The sequence below is a fragment of the Nipponia nippon genome, unplaced genomic scaffold (assembly GCF_047370975.1).
Source record: "Nipponia nippon isolate SJK-2023a ecotype South Korea unplaced genomic scaffold, ASM4737097v1 scaffold_30, whole genome shotgun sequence".
Classification (NCBI taxonomy): domain Eukaryota; kingdom Metazoa; phylum Chordata; class Aves; order Pelecaniformes; family Threskiornithidae; genus Nipponia; species Nipponia nippon.
The window spans coordinates 4,693,955-4,713,067 of record NW_028262348.1 but is presented as its reverse complement, the minus strand read 5'-3'; the positions used below and the strand labels follow the sequence as shown (position 1 = coordinate 4,713,067).

Genomic DNA, 19,113 nt, shown 5'->3' with positions numbered 1-19,113 from the left:
ACTTGCACCATTAAAGCTGTCGGACGTTGAGCAACTCCTTCGTTCCACCGGCCAGGCGAACGCTGCGCCGGCAGCCTCTCAGCGAAGGAGGGAACCGGTGGTCTGCCGTGCGCAGAACGAACCAAGAAGTATCTCGGGCCATCCCTCATGTCTTTGGATTAAAAATATCCAATGATGAGACTTTATGCTAAGAATATACTTCAAGGGGGTTAATTGATTGGAGAATGATGGAAAATTGAAAAGATTTAATAAATTCTTGTAGGATCCCTCAGGTCGATAGCTTAATGATAATACCCCTGTCTCTATGACTGTGAAGAACATGCTGTGGAAGGCTTACAACTTCCATTAGTCCTTGATAAGCTAATGTATATATCATTAAGGTAAAATGTAAAAAAAGGAAAAAGTAGAGCTGGGTTGAAAAATTGCAAAGCCCAGGGCTATATTGATTCATCATTATTACTGTAATTGCATTTCAGCTGCGTAGAAAATACAATGGCAAATTTCCACAGCTTTGCAGTTTAATACTGTGTCTTTTTTTAGATTACACTGACATTTTCCTCTGGTCATTTCATAACTCTTTCATTTTATTTCTATTTTTTAAATGTGTTTAGAAGTGACGGTCCTTCAGGGTCCCTCAGACCCGCGTGTAAGCAGCGCCCGGGCAGGTTGCTGCCTTTAAACCCTCTGTGACGTCCGTTTGGAAAAAACGAGGGGACAGCAGGTGTGCCTCACCTGGTTCGCGTGTGGGGAAGAAGGTCGCTTGGCCCAGCGACTGCTGCGACTACGGTGCGAGCAGGGGAAAACCAGCTGCCTTTCATGACCGTGTCCTTGTTTCAGCTGAGATAGAGTAAATTTTCTTCTTAGTAGCGGGTACAGCGCTGTGTTTTGGATTTAGTATGAGACTAATGCTGATAACACACGGATGTTTTAGTTGTTGCTGAGCAATGCTTACACTGGTCAAGGACTTTTCAGCTTCCCATGCTCTGCCGGGTGCACAAGGAGTTGGGAGGGGACACGGCCAGGACAGCTGACCCAGACTGGCCCAAGGGCTATTCCATACCATATGACGTCATGCCCAGTATAGAAACTGGGGGAAGAAGAAGGAAGGGGGGGACGTTCAGAGTGATGGCGTTTGTCTTCCCAAGTCACCGTTACGTGTGATGGAGCCCTGCTTCCCTGGCGATGGCTGAGCACCTACCTGCCGATGGGAAGCAGTGAATGAATTCCTTGTTCTGCTTTGCTTGCGTGCGCAGCTTTTGCTTTTCCTATTAAACTGCCTTTATCTCAGCCCATGAGTTTTCCCACTTTTACCCTTCCGATTCTCTCCCCCATCCCACTGTGGGGGAGTGAGCGAGTGGCTGGGTGGTGCTGAGTTGCCGGCTGGGGTTAAACCACAACGCTGTGCAGAAGTGAAGGAGATATTCCAACTGGCCCGCAGGCTGTCATTTGGGACTTTGAGGTGGAATTTGAGAAAATGCAGGAACTGCGGAAACCTCGGTGCTGTTCGGGAAGCAGAACGCCATATTGCAGCATTCGGGACAGACGGACACAGCAAACAGACTGACCTCCGATAGCACGTTCTTGGGGTCGCTCCAGCATTTCAATCCTCCTCTTGGTGCTTCTTGAGCTCCTTGAGCTCCAAAGGCTGCTTTTGTGTCTTCCCGCTAGCCGAGTCAGGAGCGTCCTTACCACGCAAACTGCGTCAAGGAGGTTGTTGGTGCGTACCTGTCAAAACGCCACGGTGCTGCCGGAACCGGGGCACTCTTCCCAGCCTTTGACTTGTGACATCTGATAATCTGCCGAGCTACACTCAGCACTGAACAACTCCCTCCCGTCCACGAATCACACCGAGGAAGGATCCTTTTAATAAAAGCTCCTTTTGCAGAAGCTTTCGTCTGGAGAAATTCTCCACTTTGGATCTGATCCGAAGCCTGCTCGCCCAGTAACTTCAGATGCTCCGGATCAAAACCTTGAACGTGGGATTTTTCAGCGGAGCTCAGCGGCCTGCAAGCTGGTTTTAGGATTTGCCTTACCCGTGCCAGAGGGGCCAGCAGTTGTCCTGCACGGCTGGGATCGGAAAGCTGTGATTTGCATCAAGATTTCAGATTTGACTTTTACTGCCGTGAAGTGTTAAAGGTCTCTGGCACGTTGTACGCAGGTGAACGGATGCACTTTTTGGTTGACTTGTTTAATTTCTAGTCATTTGCCAGGTTAAATTTAATTTGTATGCGTACACCTATAATTCCGTAACTCGGTTACACATCCATAGTTAATATCACCAATGTTTTGGGCAGAGGCTCCAATAGTTTGCAGTGCTTTAGGAAATCAAATATATAATGCACAATGGGTAAGGTAACCAAAAAAAACCTCCAAAAAGAGGAATAGTGCTTCAAAACAGCTCGGTGACAGATTCGAAGCCCACTGAGTCACTTGGAGTCTCGCCACCGCTGCTCTGGAGGGAGGTTGGCAGAGGAGGGGAAATAAACAGACGCCTTTGCAAGGGAATCACATTTCAGTTGCCAAATGTTATCCTCCGCTGAAGAATCGGAGCAAACCTTGGATCTGCCATCATGACTAGAGTTTAGTTCTGGTGTTTTGCAGCGTGTTGGTGCTGGGGCTCCAGCCCCAGGGCCTGACTCGTGTAGGTGATGTTTGAGAAACAGAAATAATAAATCATTCATTTTAAAACGAGTCATTCAAAAGGTATGGCAAAAAAAAAGGTGAAAATGGCAGGTTCGGGACAACCCATCATGGCGTTTGAGGTGCAAATTGATAGCACCCTACCGAACGTGAAAGCCACACAGCCTGCCTGCACTGCCCTCCTGCTGCGGGGGACGTCTCAGTGGGACGAGGATGAAGATGAGGACGAGGATGAGGACGAAGACGAAGACGAGGATGAGGACAGCCATGTCAGCCCGGGCAGTGCCGGGCCGGAGCGGCAAGCGGCTAATGTCCTCCACGGGGCTGCGGGAAGCCCTTCAGCCGTGTGGTACTCTGCCCTCCTGCGGGGTCGTGGGCGCCCCAACGCCAGCGCTTACTGCTGGAAGGCGGGAAGCTGGAATCCCGACCGTCTGGAGCCTGCCAGGGCTTGGGCTGGGGGACCGGGAGCCGGAACCTCATAGAATCATAGAATCGTTAAGGTTGGAAAAGACCCTTAAGATCATCGAGTCCAACTGTCAACCTGTCACTGCCAAGTCTATCACTATACCACGTCCTCGAGCACCACGTCTATCCATCCTTTAAATCCCTCCAGGGATGGGGACTCAACCACTTCCCTGGGCAGCCTGTTCCAACGCCTGACTACCCTTTTGGTGAAAAGGTTTTTCCTAATATCCAACCTAAACTTCCCCTGGTGCGTCTTGAGGCCGTTTCCTCTCGTCCTATTGCTTGTTACTAGGGAGAAGAGACCGACCCCCACCTCGTTACAGTCCCGTTCCTAATTAGCCACGTGGCAGAGGGCATGGCGTGATTTCTATTTCAGGCTAGTTTACCATCTAAACCTGGACTCCGGCCTAGGTTTAGGAGTTCCCCGTGGTCGGGGAGAGAGCTGGGCCCCTTCAGAGCACCTGCATTAGCGCCAGTCGGTGTGTCCATTGCCCCGTGTCCCTCTGTCCTCCCACAGGCCGGGGGATGCCCGGTGCCCAGGGTTTCGGTGTGGGGTAAGCGTCACTAACCCGACCCCGGCTCAGTATCAACTGCGCTGGCACTAACTGGCGAGAACTCACGTGAGCTCCCTAACGAGAGCCTCAACGGAGGGAAGGGGCGAGGGGAGGCACCGCCTGCGCTGGTGCAATGACGTTTATAACGTCTCCCTTATAAAACAAGGTGACTTATGGAACCAGCCGGCTGCCCTTCCGAGGGAAAACAGCGGCCTCGCAGGCAGAGGCTTTCCTCCCCTCGCAGCCTACCGTTACGGGCCCTAGTGGTAATCACGGAAGCCCAGCCGGAACCCGGCCCGGCGGAACGGCGCGGGGTTTGCTGATTAACACCGCCTATCCGGTTACCGCAACCCAACCGTTTCGGTTTAAGTCGCGGCCATGGCTCCGGTACCTCAGACCCGCAGGCGGGAGCGGTAACTCGCCCTGCCGCGCCAGGCCCCGCCCGCGCCGCCCACTTCCGCTCCGCACCGGAAGGGCCGTTCGGCCGCGGAAGCGCGGGGACGGCGCTGGACGTGGCTGCTCGGTAACGGGGGGCTCGGGCGGCCTGGCGGGGGTTCCTGCGGCCGGGCAGGGTGACCGGGCTGGCGGCGGTGGCTGGGGGGGTGGTGTTTGGGGCCGTAGGGGGGTGGTGTTTGGGGCCGTAGGGGGGTGGTGTTTGGGGCCGTAGGGGGGTGGCCGGGCCTGGCTGTGGTGACCGTGGCTGTGGTGGCCGGGTCTGGCTGTGGTGGCCGTGGCTGTGGTGGCCGAGGTGGCCTACGGGAGCGGGGGGGTGTGGGGTGTGTGCAAGGAGGTGTACGATGAATTAATCATGTCCTGGTAGTGGAGGCCAAAGGTGGTCTGGGGGGGGGGGGGGGAAACATAGGACAGCGATCGGGGATGATTCTCTGTGTTGGGGATATTCCATACTCAGGTTTATTCTCTTCTCCAGACAAAGGAGCATTTTGTCAGGGGGGCTGCCTCTTCCAAGGTGTTTTTGTTTTGGACTGGAGAGTTTGCTGCTTAGCAGGCTTGAAATGAGACACTTGACATTTTTTTCTTGCTTGCAAACGCGCGCTTCTATGCGCAGTTTTCAGGATGACTAGAAGCTCTAAGAGCCAAATTAAATATATGACAAGAGCTGAAAAACACCTTGGCTTATTCTGCTGAAAAGTGTGTTTTTCAAAGAAATTGTTTATCATTAAAAAATTGTAAACACTCTTGTCCCTATTCTAATCTTTAAACTCCTTGGAAAGACATAATTATTTTAAGTTCTCCAAGCTGTCCAATATATTGGCATTGCTCTAGTATAATTTTTTTCAATTTTTTTTCTTTAAATCGAACTTTAAAATGTTAGGTGACACAATTTTTGCCTACGTCCCTAGATGACAAATGCTGTGGAACCAGAAACGTTACTCTTTCCCTTGCTGTCTAAACTGTGATCTTGCTCCTGAATCAGTATTGTTCAGCTGTAGGGACACTTCTCTTGTTTTAATTATTATTCTGCCCAGGCAATGGGACTGCAATTAAATATGCGTATCAGGAGACTTGTGATCTTAGATCTTAACAAGAATCTAACTTTTTAGTACCATTTCACAGAAATCGTAATACTATAAAACTCCAAGAAATGAAAAGCTCCGTTAACCTGCAGTTTTCACTTTTTGTTAATATCTGAACTTTTTAAACAGTGCGCATAATAGTTTGTTTTGAATTACTCTAAGGTTTGACTTGCAGTTAATTTCAGAAAGTTAATTGAAATATTTCTGAGTTTAAAAATGCTGTTATAGAATAAAATACAGTTTTGTGAGCATGTGGGAAATTGGCGGGGAAAGGCAGGCAGTGTTTTGTAGGCTCACCCTGTGTGCCTTATCTGCATGAGTACTGAGTGATTCTGCCACGTAAGCACTGAAAATATTCTTTTAATAGTATGTTGGCAGGATGTCTTTTGATTGCCTCTCCGGTTTGTCATGTCAGGAGATAGACTGCAAGCGTTAAAAGAGACTGCAAAAACAGAGTTCAGCCCAACCCTTCAGGAACCAGATTTAAGTATCAAGCTCCCATATTAAACAATGTCCCAAAATGCTTTTTGTTGTCCTGGAAGGTATCTGTGGCCTCTCAGTAAGGAACAGGGATGGACGTACAGCACCATGTTACAGGTTTCTTCTGAGGCGTGTGCAGCTGGCTCTTGCGTGTTCCCTCGAGGTTTGGCATTTGGGTGGTGTATAAATCACTTTGCATAAATATATTTCCAGCCGCCGTGTGTATGTGTGTTACAGTAAGGCTGTAGCCTCTTTTGTTATGCTTTCGGTTGATTGACCTTGTAAAATTCATCCTGTGCTGCTTTTGTTTTTCTGTTTGCTGAAGACAGGAACAAGTCATCACGATGCCAGCGTTGCCTCTGGATGAACTCCAGCTGACAGAAAGGGATCCCAAGACAGGGAAGCTGAGAACTTTACCGGCACTGGTGAGCTGTGTTTCTCCCGAAAGCCAAACAAGACCTTTAACAAATAATTGTCATATATTCGGGCCTGGGCAAAACTAGCCCTTGGTCCAGGATATGATGAAATTTGGTCAGCTTCCGTGTTAAAGAAATTGTTCTCTTCGTGTTTTAGTGCATTCAGATAGTTGAGAATTTTATGTCAATGATGAGTAAATGAAAGCTTACTGCGTTCAACATCTGCTAGTAAACTGGGTTCTCTCAGAACTCCTCCTTTTGAGGAACAGCCCAATTAGCAATGTAAACTTTGCTGCAATAGAGAGAATGCTTTGGGAGCTTTTGCAAACTCTGTATGAAGTTTAGCTCCGAGCTATAGCACTGGGATAAGTCCATCCACTTACTGCATCCTGTGACCTCCTGCCCTGTGGCTTCAGCCTGGTGAAATCAGAACATTAAATCCACAGTTGCCCTTTTCTCCCAGAAGTAAGAAGGCGTGGAGAGAGCCTTCTGGGCGTGCTGCAGAAGTGGGATCTGCCGTTAATGCTGCTTGCTTGCGAGGAGGTTTACCCTCGGCATATGTGCGGGTTGAGGCAGAGCTTGAAGCTGCTGCTTGCGAGTCAATGTGATTCTTATTCTAGGATGGGAGTATTTGGGCAAAGCCTGTTCAGTAACCCTTGGGAAGGGTAGTGAAATGCTTCTTCTCTGTATTTAGTGGTCATGTTGGTTTGGCTTCATGGAATGTTGTGCAAGAACCAGTTTGGAGGAAAAAAGAGAGAGTGCCGGCCATATTTCAAAGGCATGGCATTAACCTGATGCTGTTTGTTTTGAAGGTGTGGGAGGATTGCTTTGCAAGGCTTAATAGAATGCCAGGAGCAACATCTACCAAATTATGAAGGTCTGAAAATATTGCTGATAAAGAAGGATACAAACTCACTGCTCTATTGCCTTGAAAGATTAGAAAATGGGAAGTTACCAGGGAACTGAACGTCAGATTGTATTAAAGTGTAATTTTGTGTTGGTTTCCTAAAATTCAGTGAGCGGTGCAAATGATAACTGGGCACTCCTGTCCCTTGGTCTGTGTTTTTAATACAGTGTTTTGGCTTTCTGCAGCACCCAGAAATAAAAGCAGATCGGTCTTTTGTGCTATACAGACCGCCACCTGTTGTCAGAGACCCTGCTTTAGTGGAAGAATTCTTGGAGCGAGCAAAATTCATTGCAGATGACCTGAACTGGCTTCTGGCTTTGCCTCATGATAAATTTTGGTGCCAGGTAATAATTGTTTTGTGGACACTGGAGAAAAAGCATGAATGATCTAAGTGCTTGTAAAAGCCGTGAGCTTTAAATCGTTTTCGTAAAGACTTGTGTGTGCTCATTTTGTCATTTGTCAAGCATTTTAATTTTAATTACTGCACCTTAGAGTGCAAGGAAAGTAGTATTTCCCTATAGATTTTTCATTGTGGATTTTAAGAGTTTGCTTGTATTTGATGCATATATGAATCCTTTTAGCACTCTGGAATGCTTTAGCTTGCGTTTGAATGTAACTGGGCTGACCATGAGCGCAACCTATGAACGTGTGACATTCCCTTCTTTCCGTTTTGTTGTCTCGTATTGTGCAAGGTAATATTTGATGAGACGCTTCAGAAATGTCTGGATTCCTACCTGTGCTATGCCCCTCGCAAGTTTGATGGGTTGTTGGATTGCCATCCAGAGGTGAATGACATGCAGAAAAGTCTTCATCGGAGTGTCTTCCTGACTTTCCTCAGAATGTCCACTCACAAGGAGTCCAAGGTAAATATTTCTTTGCCTTGCAGGTGCCCCGGGCTGTATAGTGTAGGGGAAAAGACAATCGGAGAAATTAAACATGTTTCTTACTTGCATGTCCAACTGCATTCCTCTCCCTGGCTATTTTTATCAGTCTGTTTCTCCGTATGGAGATGATAACCACTCAGAGCTGAAGGATCTGAACTATGCAATGATTTCTTAAGAAGGAGATCAGGCAATCAGCTAAGTAATAGCAGGTTAGCTACGTGTGGTGGTATGATACATCGCTGTAAGAGAAAAAAGAGCAAGTTGTCCTTTATATGGCCGCATGGAACAGAGGCTCTTCAGGCCACCAGTAGCCGAGCGTTCGCTCCCTCAATGCCACTTCCTCTGTGCCGTGCAGCATTGTGTAATCTGTGCTAATGCTTGTCTTTCCTTGAACTTTCCCCAAGTTTTGGATACACAATGAAATTGCTCTAAATTACTGTTTTCTTGGCATCATAATTGAAAGACATACTCAGCCCTAATTGCGTGAGCAGCTGTGGAATTTTCACAAGGCCTTTGGGCAGGACGAGTGAGGCACCTTGTGTTTTAGCAATTACCCCCTTGATATCCTCATTGGTTCATGACGTGATTATTCAGTCATGTACTTGTTCTCTTGATTATCACAATGGTGGCGCTCAGGACATTTTGAGGAAAGTTCTTGGAGTGGGAGGTGGAGGACTGGTGTGGAAACAGGTAGAAGGAATGCTGGAGCCTGCAGCTGGCACCACTTCAGCAGAAGTACTCGACACCTCTATGGTGTCTTTCATTGCAGGATCTGATTAAATCTTACCACTCCAATGAGGCAGACAAACATTTGAAACCATTTTATAGTTGAGTAATTCGAAGAGAATGAATAGCCTGTTGTCATACAGGCAGTCAGCAGGAGTTTCTAGAAATTGAACCTAGCCAGCATAAAGCCCTGTCCCTTTGCGTTAGCAGGGAAAATGTGCGTACTACCTTTCACTGTGATGGAAAACATTTGCTATCACAGGCAAATTTGTCTTCTGAAAATCTGAAATCACATTTTAGCTTGGTCGTTTCTCAGCGTCAAAGACGATGGAATTTTTGTCACCTAGAATTTTAGGAGGAATTCTTTCAACGTTATGAGTCACGTGTTTTTGACACGGTGTTCTCGCAGACAGGGTATAGAGCTGCACTTCCTGGGTTTTCTTCCTACTTGTCACTGATGCAGTCGTCTTTGGTGCCTTGATTCTACTCTTCCAGGCTACCAATAACCTCAAGCTGTCATCTCACAAGTATTTTTTTTCAGTGTCAGTGCCAGTTAAGCTGTTCCCATGCCTGGTTACTCGTTCCTGCTCCTGAGCTGAGCCATTCTTGTGTCAGCTCAGCTGTTTATTTGGCTGTATCATGAGCCAGGTCTGGGAACTGAATGAACTGTAGGTAGCTTTGTTTTAACTTGTAGGTTGATTGGTTCACTTCATGGCACGGCCTGGCCCTGCGAGTGGTGCGAGGCCAGTGGGGTGGACGGTGTAGTGGCAGTGACAAGCAGCTGGAAATGTGTGGGTGGAGGGCTCTGCAGAAGCTGGGATAAGCAGAGTTGCTGCCTTCTATGAAACAAAATCCTTTAATACACCTTTGAGAGATGGTTTTACAGGTGTCGTTATAATGCTGGAGTTCTTGCAGAGTAAGATACGGATTATCCTTTAAATTAATTTTTTTCTTCTTCTTCTTTGTAGGATCATTTTATCACTCCCTCTGTCTTTGGAGAAATTATTTACAATAACTTCCTTTTCGACATCCCTAAGATTCTGGATCTCTGTGTGCTTTTTGGGAAAGGAAATGGTCTCCTGCTCCAGAAGATGATTGGTTAGTTAAAGCCAAGGAACAACTTGTTGCATTTAGGCTTTTGCTTACTCATATAATGGCAAGTGACGAGTGGGGTTTTATACTGGTGTTACTCTGAAAATGAATTGTTCTACTGGTGTTACTCTGAAAATGAATTGTTCAGTAGCAACTAGAATCTATAATTTCTACATCAGATTACTTTTTTCTTTTTTTTCTTGTGAACTTCATTTATGTCAAGAAAGCATTGTGTCCTGCTGCTTAGCTGTCCTGAGCTGGGTTCATGGTGTTGGGCGTGAACCAAGGCTCAGTTATGCCTCAGTGGTTATTTCCCATGCCAATTAAATGTGTCCTTAGCCACTGTAAGAGGACCAGGAGGGCTCTGAAATCCTGGTAGAGATGGGAGGGGGCAAACAACTCAATTCCTGGGCAGGGAGGGGGGAGGGTTAGAAGGTGGGGCACAGTCCAACTGCTCCTATGAGTGCTTTTGTTCCCAGAGTTGGGAGCCAAGCGAAACGTGCACCGTGAGGTAATCACTGGTTTATGAAGTAGGAGAACTTGCAATTTCAGTGCAGACATTGATTTATATAGTGCCTTCAAACCACAAAGCACTGCAGAGCATTGCTCAAGCTGTGCTTATCCCTAGATTTCTTTGTATCTGTACAGACAGTTTTAGTGGCAAGTGCATATTAAGTAATGTCTCAGCCTTGGATGCTAGGACCTGCCAAATGAAGACAGGGTGTATTGGTTTAGCTTCTGTTATTTATCCTGTGCTTTCTTCACAAGGGAACCACTTGTGATCTTTAACATCCAGCTGAGCACAGATGGAAGAGCTCCTAGCCTTGGATTAAGTGAGCTCTTCTTCCGAAATTCTAACCCACTTTGTCTGCAGTTCATGTAATGAAACTTTTTCCTTTCTTTGGTAGTTATTTTTGTCTCATTTCCAAGTTGAGTAACAGGAGAAGCATTGGAGATCACGTGATGCAGCCAGATTTCCAGACCAGAAAAGCTTAGATAAACCTTTGCGTTTTGTAATTCCTTTATCCTTTTTCAGTGACTTCCACTCTAAATTCACCTGTCAAGCCTCAGAGGTGGAAGGAAGGCGTGACAAGATAGATAGTGCTCTTTCAGATGTGATGCTTAGATTATCTGGGTCTTAAAATATTCTGAAGAAGACCTAAGTGTATGAAACCTCATTTGAATTATGCATATGCTCTGGAGTGCAACGCAATAATGCTGCATGCAAGTGACCAACGATTTGCTCACCTGATTATTTGCATTATGTTGTGACAGTAGTGGCATGAGCAGTTCTGGTGTGTAATTCGTAACTTGGTAAACTTTAGGGTCTTCTCAGGGTATAAATTTTTCTGAAACCTGTCTCATAACTCTTACCCATGCTCTGTCCTTGCTGGAGAACTCTGCTAATTTTCATCGTCTGAACAGTAATTCACAAGGGAATAGGCAGCCTCTGTGCTTACTTGGTGAGGATTTATGGTACGCCATTACTCAGTGGAGTATTTTCTAAAGATAATGAAGTCCTAGTAATATAATAGCAGGTATTACTGAAGCCTCATTACCTTTAAGAAATATTCTGCAGAGCATTTTCCAGTGTATGCTGAACTGTTATCAGTAATTAAAAGTCAACTCCAGTTGTCAAATACAGGAACTAGGAATGTTTAGCGATAGTATTTGCATTATTCATTGCTTCAGCCTCTGGGGCATGAATCATCGAACATCTCGTTTGCTCTGCTCTGATGAGCATGTTCTCGTGACCAGTTCTCCGGTTGCACTGAAGCATCGATGGGCCAGCTTTATCGGAGCAGGCCCTGTGTGTGAGTTGAGAAGTGAGCCTGTGCCACATCCTAAATGGTTATTAGCTGTGTCCGGGGGGGGTGTGTGTGTGTGTCAGTAATAACACAAATACATCTTCTGCTGCAAATTTGCTTGTTGGCATGAATGTCTGAACTAATGGGAAATGGTCTCCTTCCCCTTCTCTTCTCAGAAAATATCTTCACTCAGCAACCAAGTTATTTCAGTGACCTAGACGAAACTCTGCCCACTGTCCTCCAGGTACTGCTTTCCTGCTTGGCCCACGGCTTGGATTTCGTCTGGAAATGTGGCATAGCTTAGAGGGTGGAAGGGAACAAATGTGGTCATAGGCAGGCAGAATGTATTTGCTATTGCTGACTTTCTCTAGTTTATGCTAACATGGGTCAGGTAGGTTTGAACCTTTATTACTTGATGACTATTTCCTATTACCTTCCTTCAGCTTCTGGCCTTCTCTGCAGTTAATCTCAAGGTATTTTTGTTAGGCAGTTCAAAAAGTATTCTTTGTATCCCTCCCACAAGCATTGAAACTTAAAACAACAAAATAGAGACCGTGAGAGGTAGCTAAGACTTGAGAGTAGAATGGGTTAGTGTTAACACTGCAGGCTTTCAGGAGTAAATGAAAATCTGTTGGAAGGGATGCATTATTGCCATAGAAAAGGTATTTAGCACCTCTCCATGTCTAAGCTTTCATTTTTATAAGCGTTTTTTATATTCCCCAGACTCGGTAAGCAGGATTCACATTTAATCTGAGGGGGGAAATCAAGGTGCCTTGACATCTTTGTACCCTGAAAATGTCATATTTATGTCCTCAAAAAGCTCACTTATGCACAAAAATAAACAACCGCAAGATACCATTTACCCCAAGACACCTATAATGTCACTTGACTTTTGAAAGTCCACATTCTTCTTTTTTTTTTTTTTTTTTCTTTGTGTTAAGAAACTGAGGTAAATCTCAGAGGTGATACCACGTTTAAAAAATATTCTAGGATGTAAGACCAAACCTTCAAATGAATTACTGGGGAGGACAGCAGAGATTCCATTTGCTTTTTGTGATGTACCATGCCAGAGCAGTTTCTCTGCAGAACACTGCTTCTTTACTCTGTGTTTTGCAGGGTGATACCAGTGTATCTCAAGTGTACGGGTGCAACAGCTCAAAGAAAGATGTGTCGTTACTGATCCATAAAACTATTTATGTGCTTACGCTGTCACTGAAAGGAGTTGATACCTGTGCAGGTTTAGGAGCTTGCGTGCCCTGTAGAACAGTCGTATTAACACCAAGTATGCAACTTCAGGACCTTTAGCCACCCATTTACGTATCTGTGGGAGGAGGGTTTGATAAATCTCTCAAGGTGCAAATGTAGAGGAGTTGCTTTTAAGCTGGTCCTACACCAAAGGTTATTAGCAATCCAGAACCAAATTCTATCAGCTTCTCCTCAGATTCTTTGTTTATAAACAAGAGCCACAAAATCTGTCCTGCTAACCTCAGGGGATGGGACAGGAAGGCTTTGGGACTAGCTCGTAAGCAGGAGGTGGTGTTAACGTCCCAGTTGTCCCACTACTCCCTTGCAAATAGGGATCCTGGGTGGCCTCCCAGCGTTGGCCTTGCTGGCTGATTTTTCTCACATAGCTAAGGATTTGGATGAGCTGCAATCCTTGTCTCAGCAGCACAGCCGTATGCAGCTGCACTTAAATTGCTTACAAGTTGCATGGAGTTTCAGAAGTGCAGCATGGCCCTTCCTGCTGTAGCTTGCAAGAGTCTGTTGCAGCTTTCGTCTTACACAGCTCCGTGCTGTATGGAAATAGTCCCATATTGCATACGTGATCATAGCAGTGATTGTTAACAAGATAAAGCATGTCCCACTGCTTTCTCCTGTCTGTTTTAACACTGTTCTGTTCTTTTGATTTAGGTGTTCAACAATATTTTGCATAAGTGTGGTTTGCAGTGTGAAGGAGCCTCTGCTGAGCCCCAGAAATTGGAAGAAAAAGTAAATGTAACTGCGGGGAACATGCCCCTCCAGGTAGAACTGTTGCTCCTTGCACTTTACTGTTTGTAGTCCTGCAGACTGAACAGTCCATGGAGCAGTAAGACCACAGAGGGTCATTCTGTTCCCAAACACTGGTGGCTCATACAGCACATGGTTCAACATCATTGTTTCACTGTTTGTCATATGACTTCATGATAAAGCCTTTCCACCGTGAGTTGGTTGCTTTGCATTTCAACCATATCCATTGTGTCATGCGTTCTTTTTAAACATGGCATCTTTTTTGCTTAACAGCTTATAAGTAATAGAGTATCTGACAGAAGTCTCCATGTAACCCTGACAGTGATCAGAGTTGGATTTTTGGTTGTGTGTTTTTTTTTTTTTTTCCAGAAATGTTTGTTGAACAACAGTGTCCTTTAGTTAGTTAAGAGGGATTTTTCTTGTGCTGGGTGCTGTACAAAGACAGGCCTCACATCAGTGGGCATGGTCTTCTACAGAATCTTAATCATACAGTTTGTGTGTGGGAGTTGTTACAGCTACCCTGGAAACGTAGCTTGCACTGAAATGGAGCACTGAAATCATCCCTTTAATTCTGTATTACTGCTATGTAGTGCTTCCAGCTAGATGGGCAAGAATTCTACATGTGGAGGGTATATTGAGGACAAAACCACTGTCCAAAACACGATATGATGAGAATTCTTGTAATTTCACAGAATCTTTAATAAGAGTGGGCAGTTGGGATTGCATTATAGATCTTTAAAGGATAGAAGTTTTAGTAGAGACATTGTCTCTGCCTCTAGACCCGGTAACATGTAACGTGTTTATGATTGATAGCAGACTCTCTCTGTGCAGTCAGGAAAAAGCCTTGGTCCGAATGTGATGTGGCCCTGTTAGTGAGTTATACTATGTTCCTAGGAAAACTTGTCTGGCTTTTCTCTCGGTAATTGCTCTTTCTCTCTCAGGAGCTGAAGGATATTGTGCTGTACTTATGCGACACTTGCACGACACTCTGGGCGTTTCTTGACGTCTTCCCATTGGCTTGCCAGACCTTCCAAAAACATGAGTTTTGTTACAGGTACATCTTGGACTGCAGACAGAGCTTGTCTTGGTGAAGTAAAAATACTGAATGTGCTGCTGTGTCCTGTCCTAGTCCCTTCGTTGTTAAAAGAGCAGACAGACTGAGTGCAACTAGAGACTGCGAGGTTCACACTGACAGGAATACAGAATGATAAGTAAATGAGTATAGGGACGTCTAGACTTTGTTATGTTTACCTTCATCATTATCTATGAGTGATCCTAGAGCCAGGCAACCATGACAATTTCAAAACTCAGCTAAACAGTGCTCGTTGTGCTTTGGAAATGGTGGAGAGGGATGAGTAGAAGAGAGCTGTGGACAAAAAGAGCTTCCTGCTGTAGGACCCGAAGCAAGGGAAGTAGAAAGTATTTCAGAGTGATAGTCCATCAAGGTCTGAAAAGAAACGTTTTTGTTTGGTGTTCTGCCTAAGTTTTATGTTAGAGAGTATTACCGAGGTTTGGCAAAAGCTGAGTGCCTGGGAGAGGGTGAGAAGCCAGCATTCTCGCAGCTGGGCTGACAGCTAAGTCCCTGTCCGACTCTGGATCGCAGTGGCGATGAGTCAGGATGGTCTCAAGGACCAGACAGCAGAGTGTGTTCCCCGAGAGGCTGCAAGTCCTGGAGTGGCACTTACCAGTTTTGCTCCAGGTGCTCTAAGCCCCCAGATCATCTTGTAGAGTCTTGCTGTAACAGCCTTTGTTTAGGACCAAGTGAAGTGTTAATTTATTGTCCATATTTCCCCTGTTTTCTTTGCTTGTTAGTGTGAATGAACACACATTTGTATTTTGCTTTTGTTTCCAATCACGTTGCAGACCTCTGAAGCCTTACAGCTGCCAGTGGTTTATGGACCACAGGTTGAGTAATGCTGCTCTGGGGCGTGTAGGTTTCTGTCCTCCTTGGATGTTGTTGTTGAGTTGGTTATTGAAAGACGAGGAGACTGGTGGACTGCTGGTGGCTGTTTGGATTGGCGAGCAGCACTGCCTACATGCTTGGTTACTCAGAGGAGGAAAGCCTTTTGCTTTTAATTCTACCATTGATGTCAGAGATGTGCTAAAATAGTGTTGATTTCTGTGCAGTGGGACAACAGCAACGTTTTCATTACTTCTCAATATGGACTAATGACTGGGTCTTTGGAGTGTGGGGAGGGAAAACTGATTTACATGTCATCTTTTTGGAACCTCTGAGTCAATCTGCAGGCACTGGCTAATTTCTCACCCTGACTAAAAGTATCAACCAGCTTCTGCTACATTTGCCTCACGGAGACTCATTTAACATGTTTGGCTCTTAATATGAGACATAGACGTAATGTTCCTAATGGAGTCTCTGCTCATCAGTTCAGCAGGCTTGGCTTTTGTGCAAAGTGCTGTAAACTGTTCTTTGTAACATGTAGCTAGTGATGAAGCAGTACTGGCTGTTGTTCCCTAAGGGCGTTTCTCCGCATCTCTTGGGGCTGTGTCCCTGAAGGAAAGGGTCTGCGTGGGCTGCCTGGCATGTCAAATGTGAAACTGGACCAAACTAACTTTCTTTGTTTCCTCCCTGCCCCATCCTATTGAAACATCCTCTTAGGCTTTCTGCATACCTTCATCTAAATGCCCACCTAGAGCAGATCCGAATAGCGAGACCAGTAAGACTTTATTGGAAATCACATCCTGTTTCATACCCAGTTTTTTAGCATACAGCAAGATAGGGCCATAAGGATATCGGAGTGGGAGGCGGTGTTTCGGGATGGACTTGAGCCTATCAGCTCTTTGCAGACTGCAAATTTGTGTTTGGGATGTTTCTTGGTTGGGCAGATTGTTCTCCTGTTCAGTGGCATGATGCTTTTCCAATGCATTTCTTTGCCTAGGTCTTCAAAGACACTTGGATGGTTTCCTTAGAGTGCTGCTCTTTGTCTATTGCATATTTGCTTGCTTGTGTTTCAGGGAACAAATAACAAAATGGGGTAATGCTAATGAGTACTGCTAGTGAGGAGAATTTAATGAAAGTAACCATTTGATTTGTCTTTTAGCAAATGATTTTTGAAACCTCAGTTGACAGTTACTGTTTTGTTGCCCCTTTCTACAGATTAGCTTCGTTTTATGAATTGGCAATTCCTGAGCTGGAATCTGCAATTAAGAAGAGGCATTATGAGGATAACAGGTGAAAATGTCTGCAAAGACTTGCATTTTCTTTTCAATAAAAGTCTCCCAGGGCTTAGTTAAAAATTCACTTCATGCTGCTTTACCCATCTCTGCAGAGTCTTTCTATCTTTTTTTATGCTGCTTCAAAGAACTCTGAGGAGATGGCTTTTCTAATTCCAAATTTTCCTGGGCAGTGGGGTGACTAATGATTTCTTTCGCTGCTGTCTAAGAAGAAACTTGATGGGAGATGCATTCAAATTGTAACAAAGTGGGAAAACATGAATGATATCTCTATGTATAGATTGGTCTCATTTTAAGGTGCAGACTATGCTGGTACAGATCTCATGTGTCTAGCTGTCAGGACAATTGATGGTTGAGACCAGCTTTGTTTAGAGCATGGATTTTTCCTTAATGAGTACAAAATGGCTCTAATCTCTGGTCCTTGCAGCAAAGAAATTATTCTGCTAATGAAATCCCTCCTCTCGAGGGGTAACTGGAGTAAAGGTGTGTTAAAGATTCAGATTTCTTGTGCCGACACCAACAGTGTGTTCTTTTACTCTCTCTGAAGTGTTTTTGCTGATTTGTGGAGGAGAATTTCACATTCCAGGAAGAAGATGATAGAAGCTTTTCACATCCTAATAAACCAAGTCTGTCTGCAGCCCATCTTAGAAAGCAGGTAATGGCACTTGGGCTCTGTGGTACAAGCCAGTTATTTGATTGCCATTGTGGGGCAGATTGTTTCTTCGTTTTCAGATTTCCTGGAGCAAATGAACAGATACTGCTATATGTGTTGGGGTCATAGCCAAAGACTTTGACTAAGATCAGCAGTCTGATCCTGCATAGCAGGAATGTCCCAGATGAAGCTATAGGATCCAGAACTGGTGTAGTGAGCTGTGTGTTGACCCCACTAAAGTGGGATAAGGCTGTGGTCCAGCAAGCTTTCTAACCTCAGTTTATGGCTAAGGTGCAGGTTCTAATGCTGTGCGTAGACACCTTGACTGTCAGCACAGTAAAAGCGATGCAGGGTTACAGATCATTGAGAACAGTTCTTTTGAATCTAGATACTGGTCCTTTACCTAGTTCTACCCCCACTCCTATTGTGAGAATTGTTAACCGATAGCTCTGTGAGTAATCTGAAAATGAAGGCAAGTATAGCTATCCTTATTTTAAAATAGAGAAATGAAGTGACATGACCCAAAATCATGCTGCGTATTGGAGACAGAGCCAAGAACCTGGATCTTGATTGGAAGGCCAGTGCTGTCTTGGGCTGGTCTCTCTTTGCCTGTACTCGTTACAGGTTTCATAGATCGCTGGTCTCTGTGGCTGCTGTTCTGCTTGAATATTTTCCCTGGTTTGATATCAGGAGGGTTGTCCAAGAAGATGAAGAGGGTCTGTTGGTGGAATTCCTTATGAGACCTGGATTTGCTTCCTTGACTTCCTCTGTGACCTGGACTAAATCACCCAACCTGTCTGTGCTATAAGTCCAATCCTTAAAGGATCAATAGTAGCCTTGCCTTACCCTTGCATACCTGAGTATTGCCTTTCAGTACCCACCGGAATATTGAAAGTATAAAGGAACCAATGAGTGTAATGTGTTCAGATTCCACAGTATTAAGGACTATATATACTTCAGAGGTAGTAAAGGACAGCTCCAGACACTCATTGCCAATTTGACAAGAGCTACTGTGAAAACAAGATGTCCGGCTTCTAGGGGAATATCTTTTTCTTAACACTAATCTACTGCAGAGGCATTCTGTCTTGCTGTGAGGCTTGATGCGTCAGCAGCAATGGGAGGTTTAGGCGTTAAAACAGAAAGGTTGCAACAGGAGTTTGCTTGGCATATGTTCTTACATAGGTGAGCACATATTTTCTGGCAGGTTCACTGGTATAATCCCAAGGCATATAATAAGAGCGCAATTACAAAAGCGCTACACGCCCTTTTCTGCTTATTGCAAGTCTGAGGCATCAAACTATGATTTGTAAAGTCTGTCAGAAGTCCTGTAATTCTAACTGTGATACAGCTTTAATCTAGCTGGCTGAAATGTTTGCTGAAGCCATAAAAGAAACTTGTTTCTGTTGGACCCTTTGCTCCTGTGAAAGCCAAAAAGTGGACTGAAATCTGTTTTCAGATAGGATTTTCCCTTGATGTATGAATGTGACTAGTTTGGCTAGTGAGGCAGAATGTGGAGATAGTGGTAAGCCTACCGCATTGCACAGTTTTTCCCTCTGTTGTGCCATTGTTTTCTGCAGCTGTGAGAACATTCAGCCTTTTATTGAGGAATTTCTACAGATCTTCACTTCGGTGCTTCAGGAAAGGAGGTGAGTCTGGCTGAAAGAGGCCCAAGGGGAGGGTCCGCTTGCCTTCCTCTTCCATTCTTTACAACAGAATTGACCGAGACATTATTATGAGGCATTACGATGCATTTGG

General features: G+C 45.1%; 1 protein-coding gene across 11 annotated transcripts in view; it reads left to right on the top strand.

Moving 5' to 3' along the window:
* The first annotated feature begins 595 nt into the window (after positions 1-595).
* ASCC2 (activating signal cointegrator 1 complex subunit 2) overlaps positions 596-19,113 on the top strand; it is a 30,388-nt gene continuing 11,870 nt past the window's right edge. The window contains exons 1-12 of one of the 11 annotated variants that reach the window (XM_087768349.1): positions 605-4,182; positions 5,737-5,791; positions 6,000-6,099; positions 7,165-7,341; positions 7,690-7,860; positions 9,576-9,705; positions 11,684-11,751; positions 13,419-13,529; positions 14,456-14,568; positions 16,630-16,704; positions 17,254-17,361; positions 18,936-19,004. In XM_087768349.1, the coding sequence (XP_087624475.1) occupies positions 6,019-6,099; positions 7,165-7,341; positions 7,690-7,860; positions 9,576-9,705; positions 11,684-11,751; positions 13,419-13,529; positions 14,456-14,568; positions 16,630-16,704; positions 17,254-17,361; positions 18,936-19,004 (1,103 nt within the window). In that variant the 5' untranslated portion in view covers positions 605-4,182; positions 5,737-5,791; positions 6,000-6,018. Of the gene's footprint in view, positions 4,183-5,736; positions 5,838-5,999; positions 6,100-7,164; positions 7,342-7,689; positions 7,861-9,575; positions 9,706-11,683; positions 11,752-13,418; positions 13,530-14,455; positions 14,569-16,629; positions 16,705-17,253; positions 17,362-18,935; positions 19,005-19,113 lie in introns of those variants that run through there. The other 10 variants (XM_087768355.1, XR_015707145.1, XM_087768351.1 and 7 more) reach the window with 10 other exon arrangements.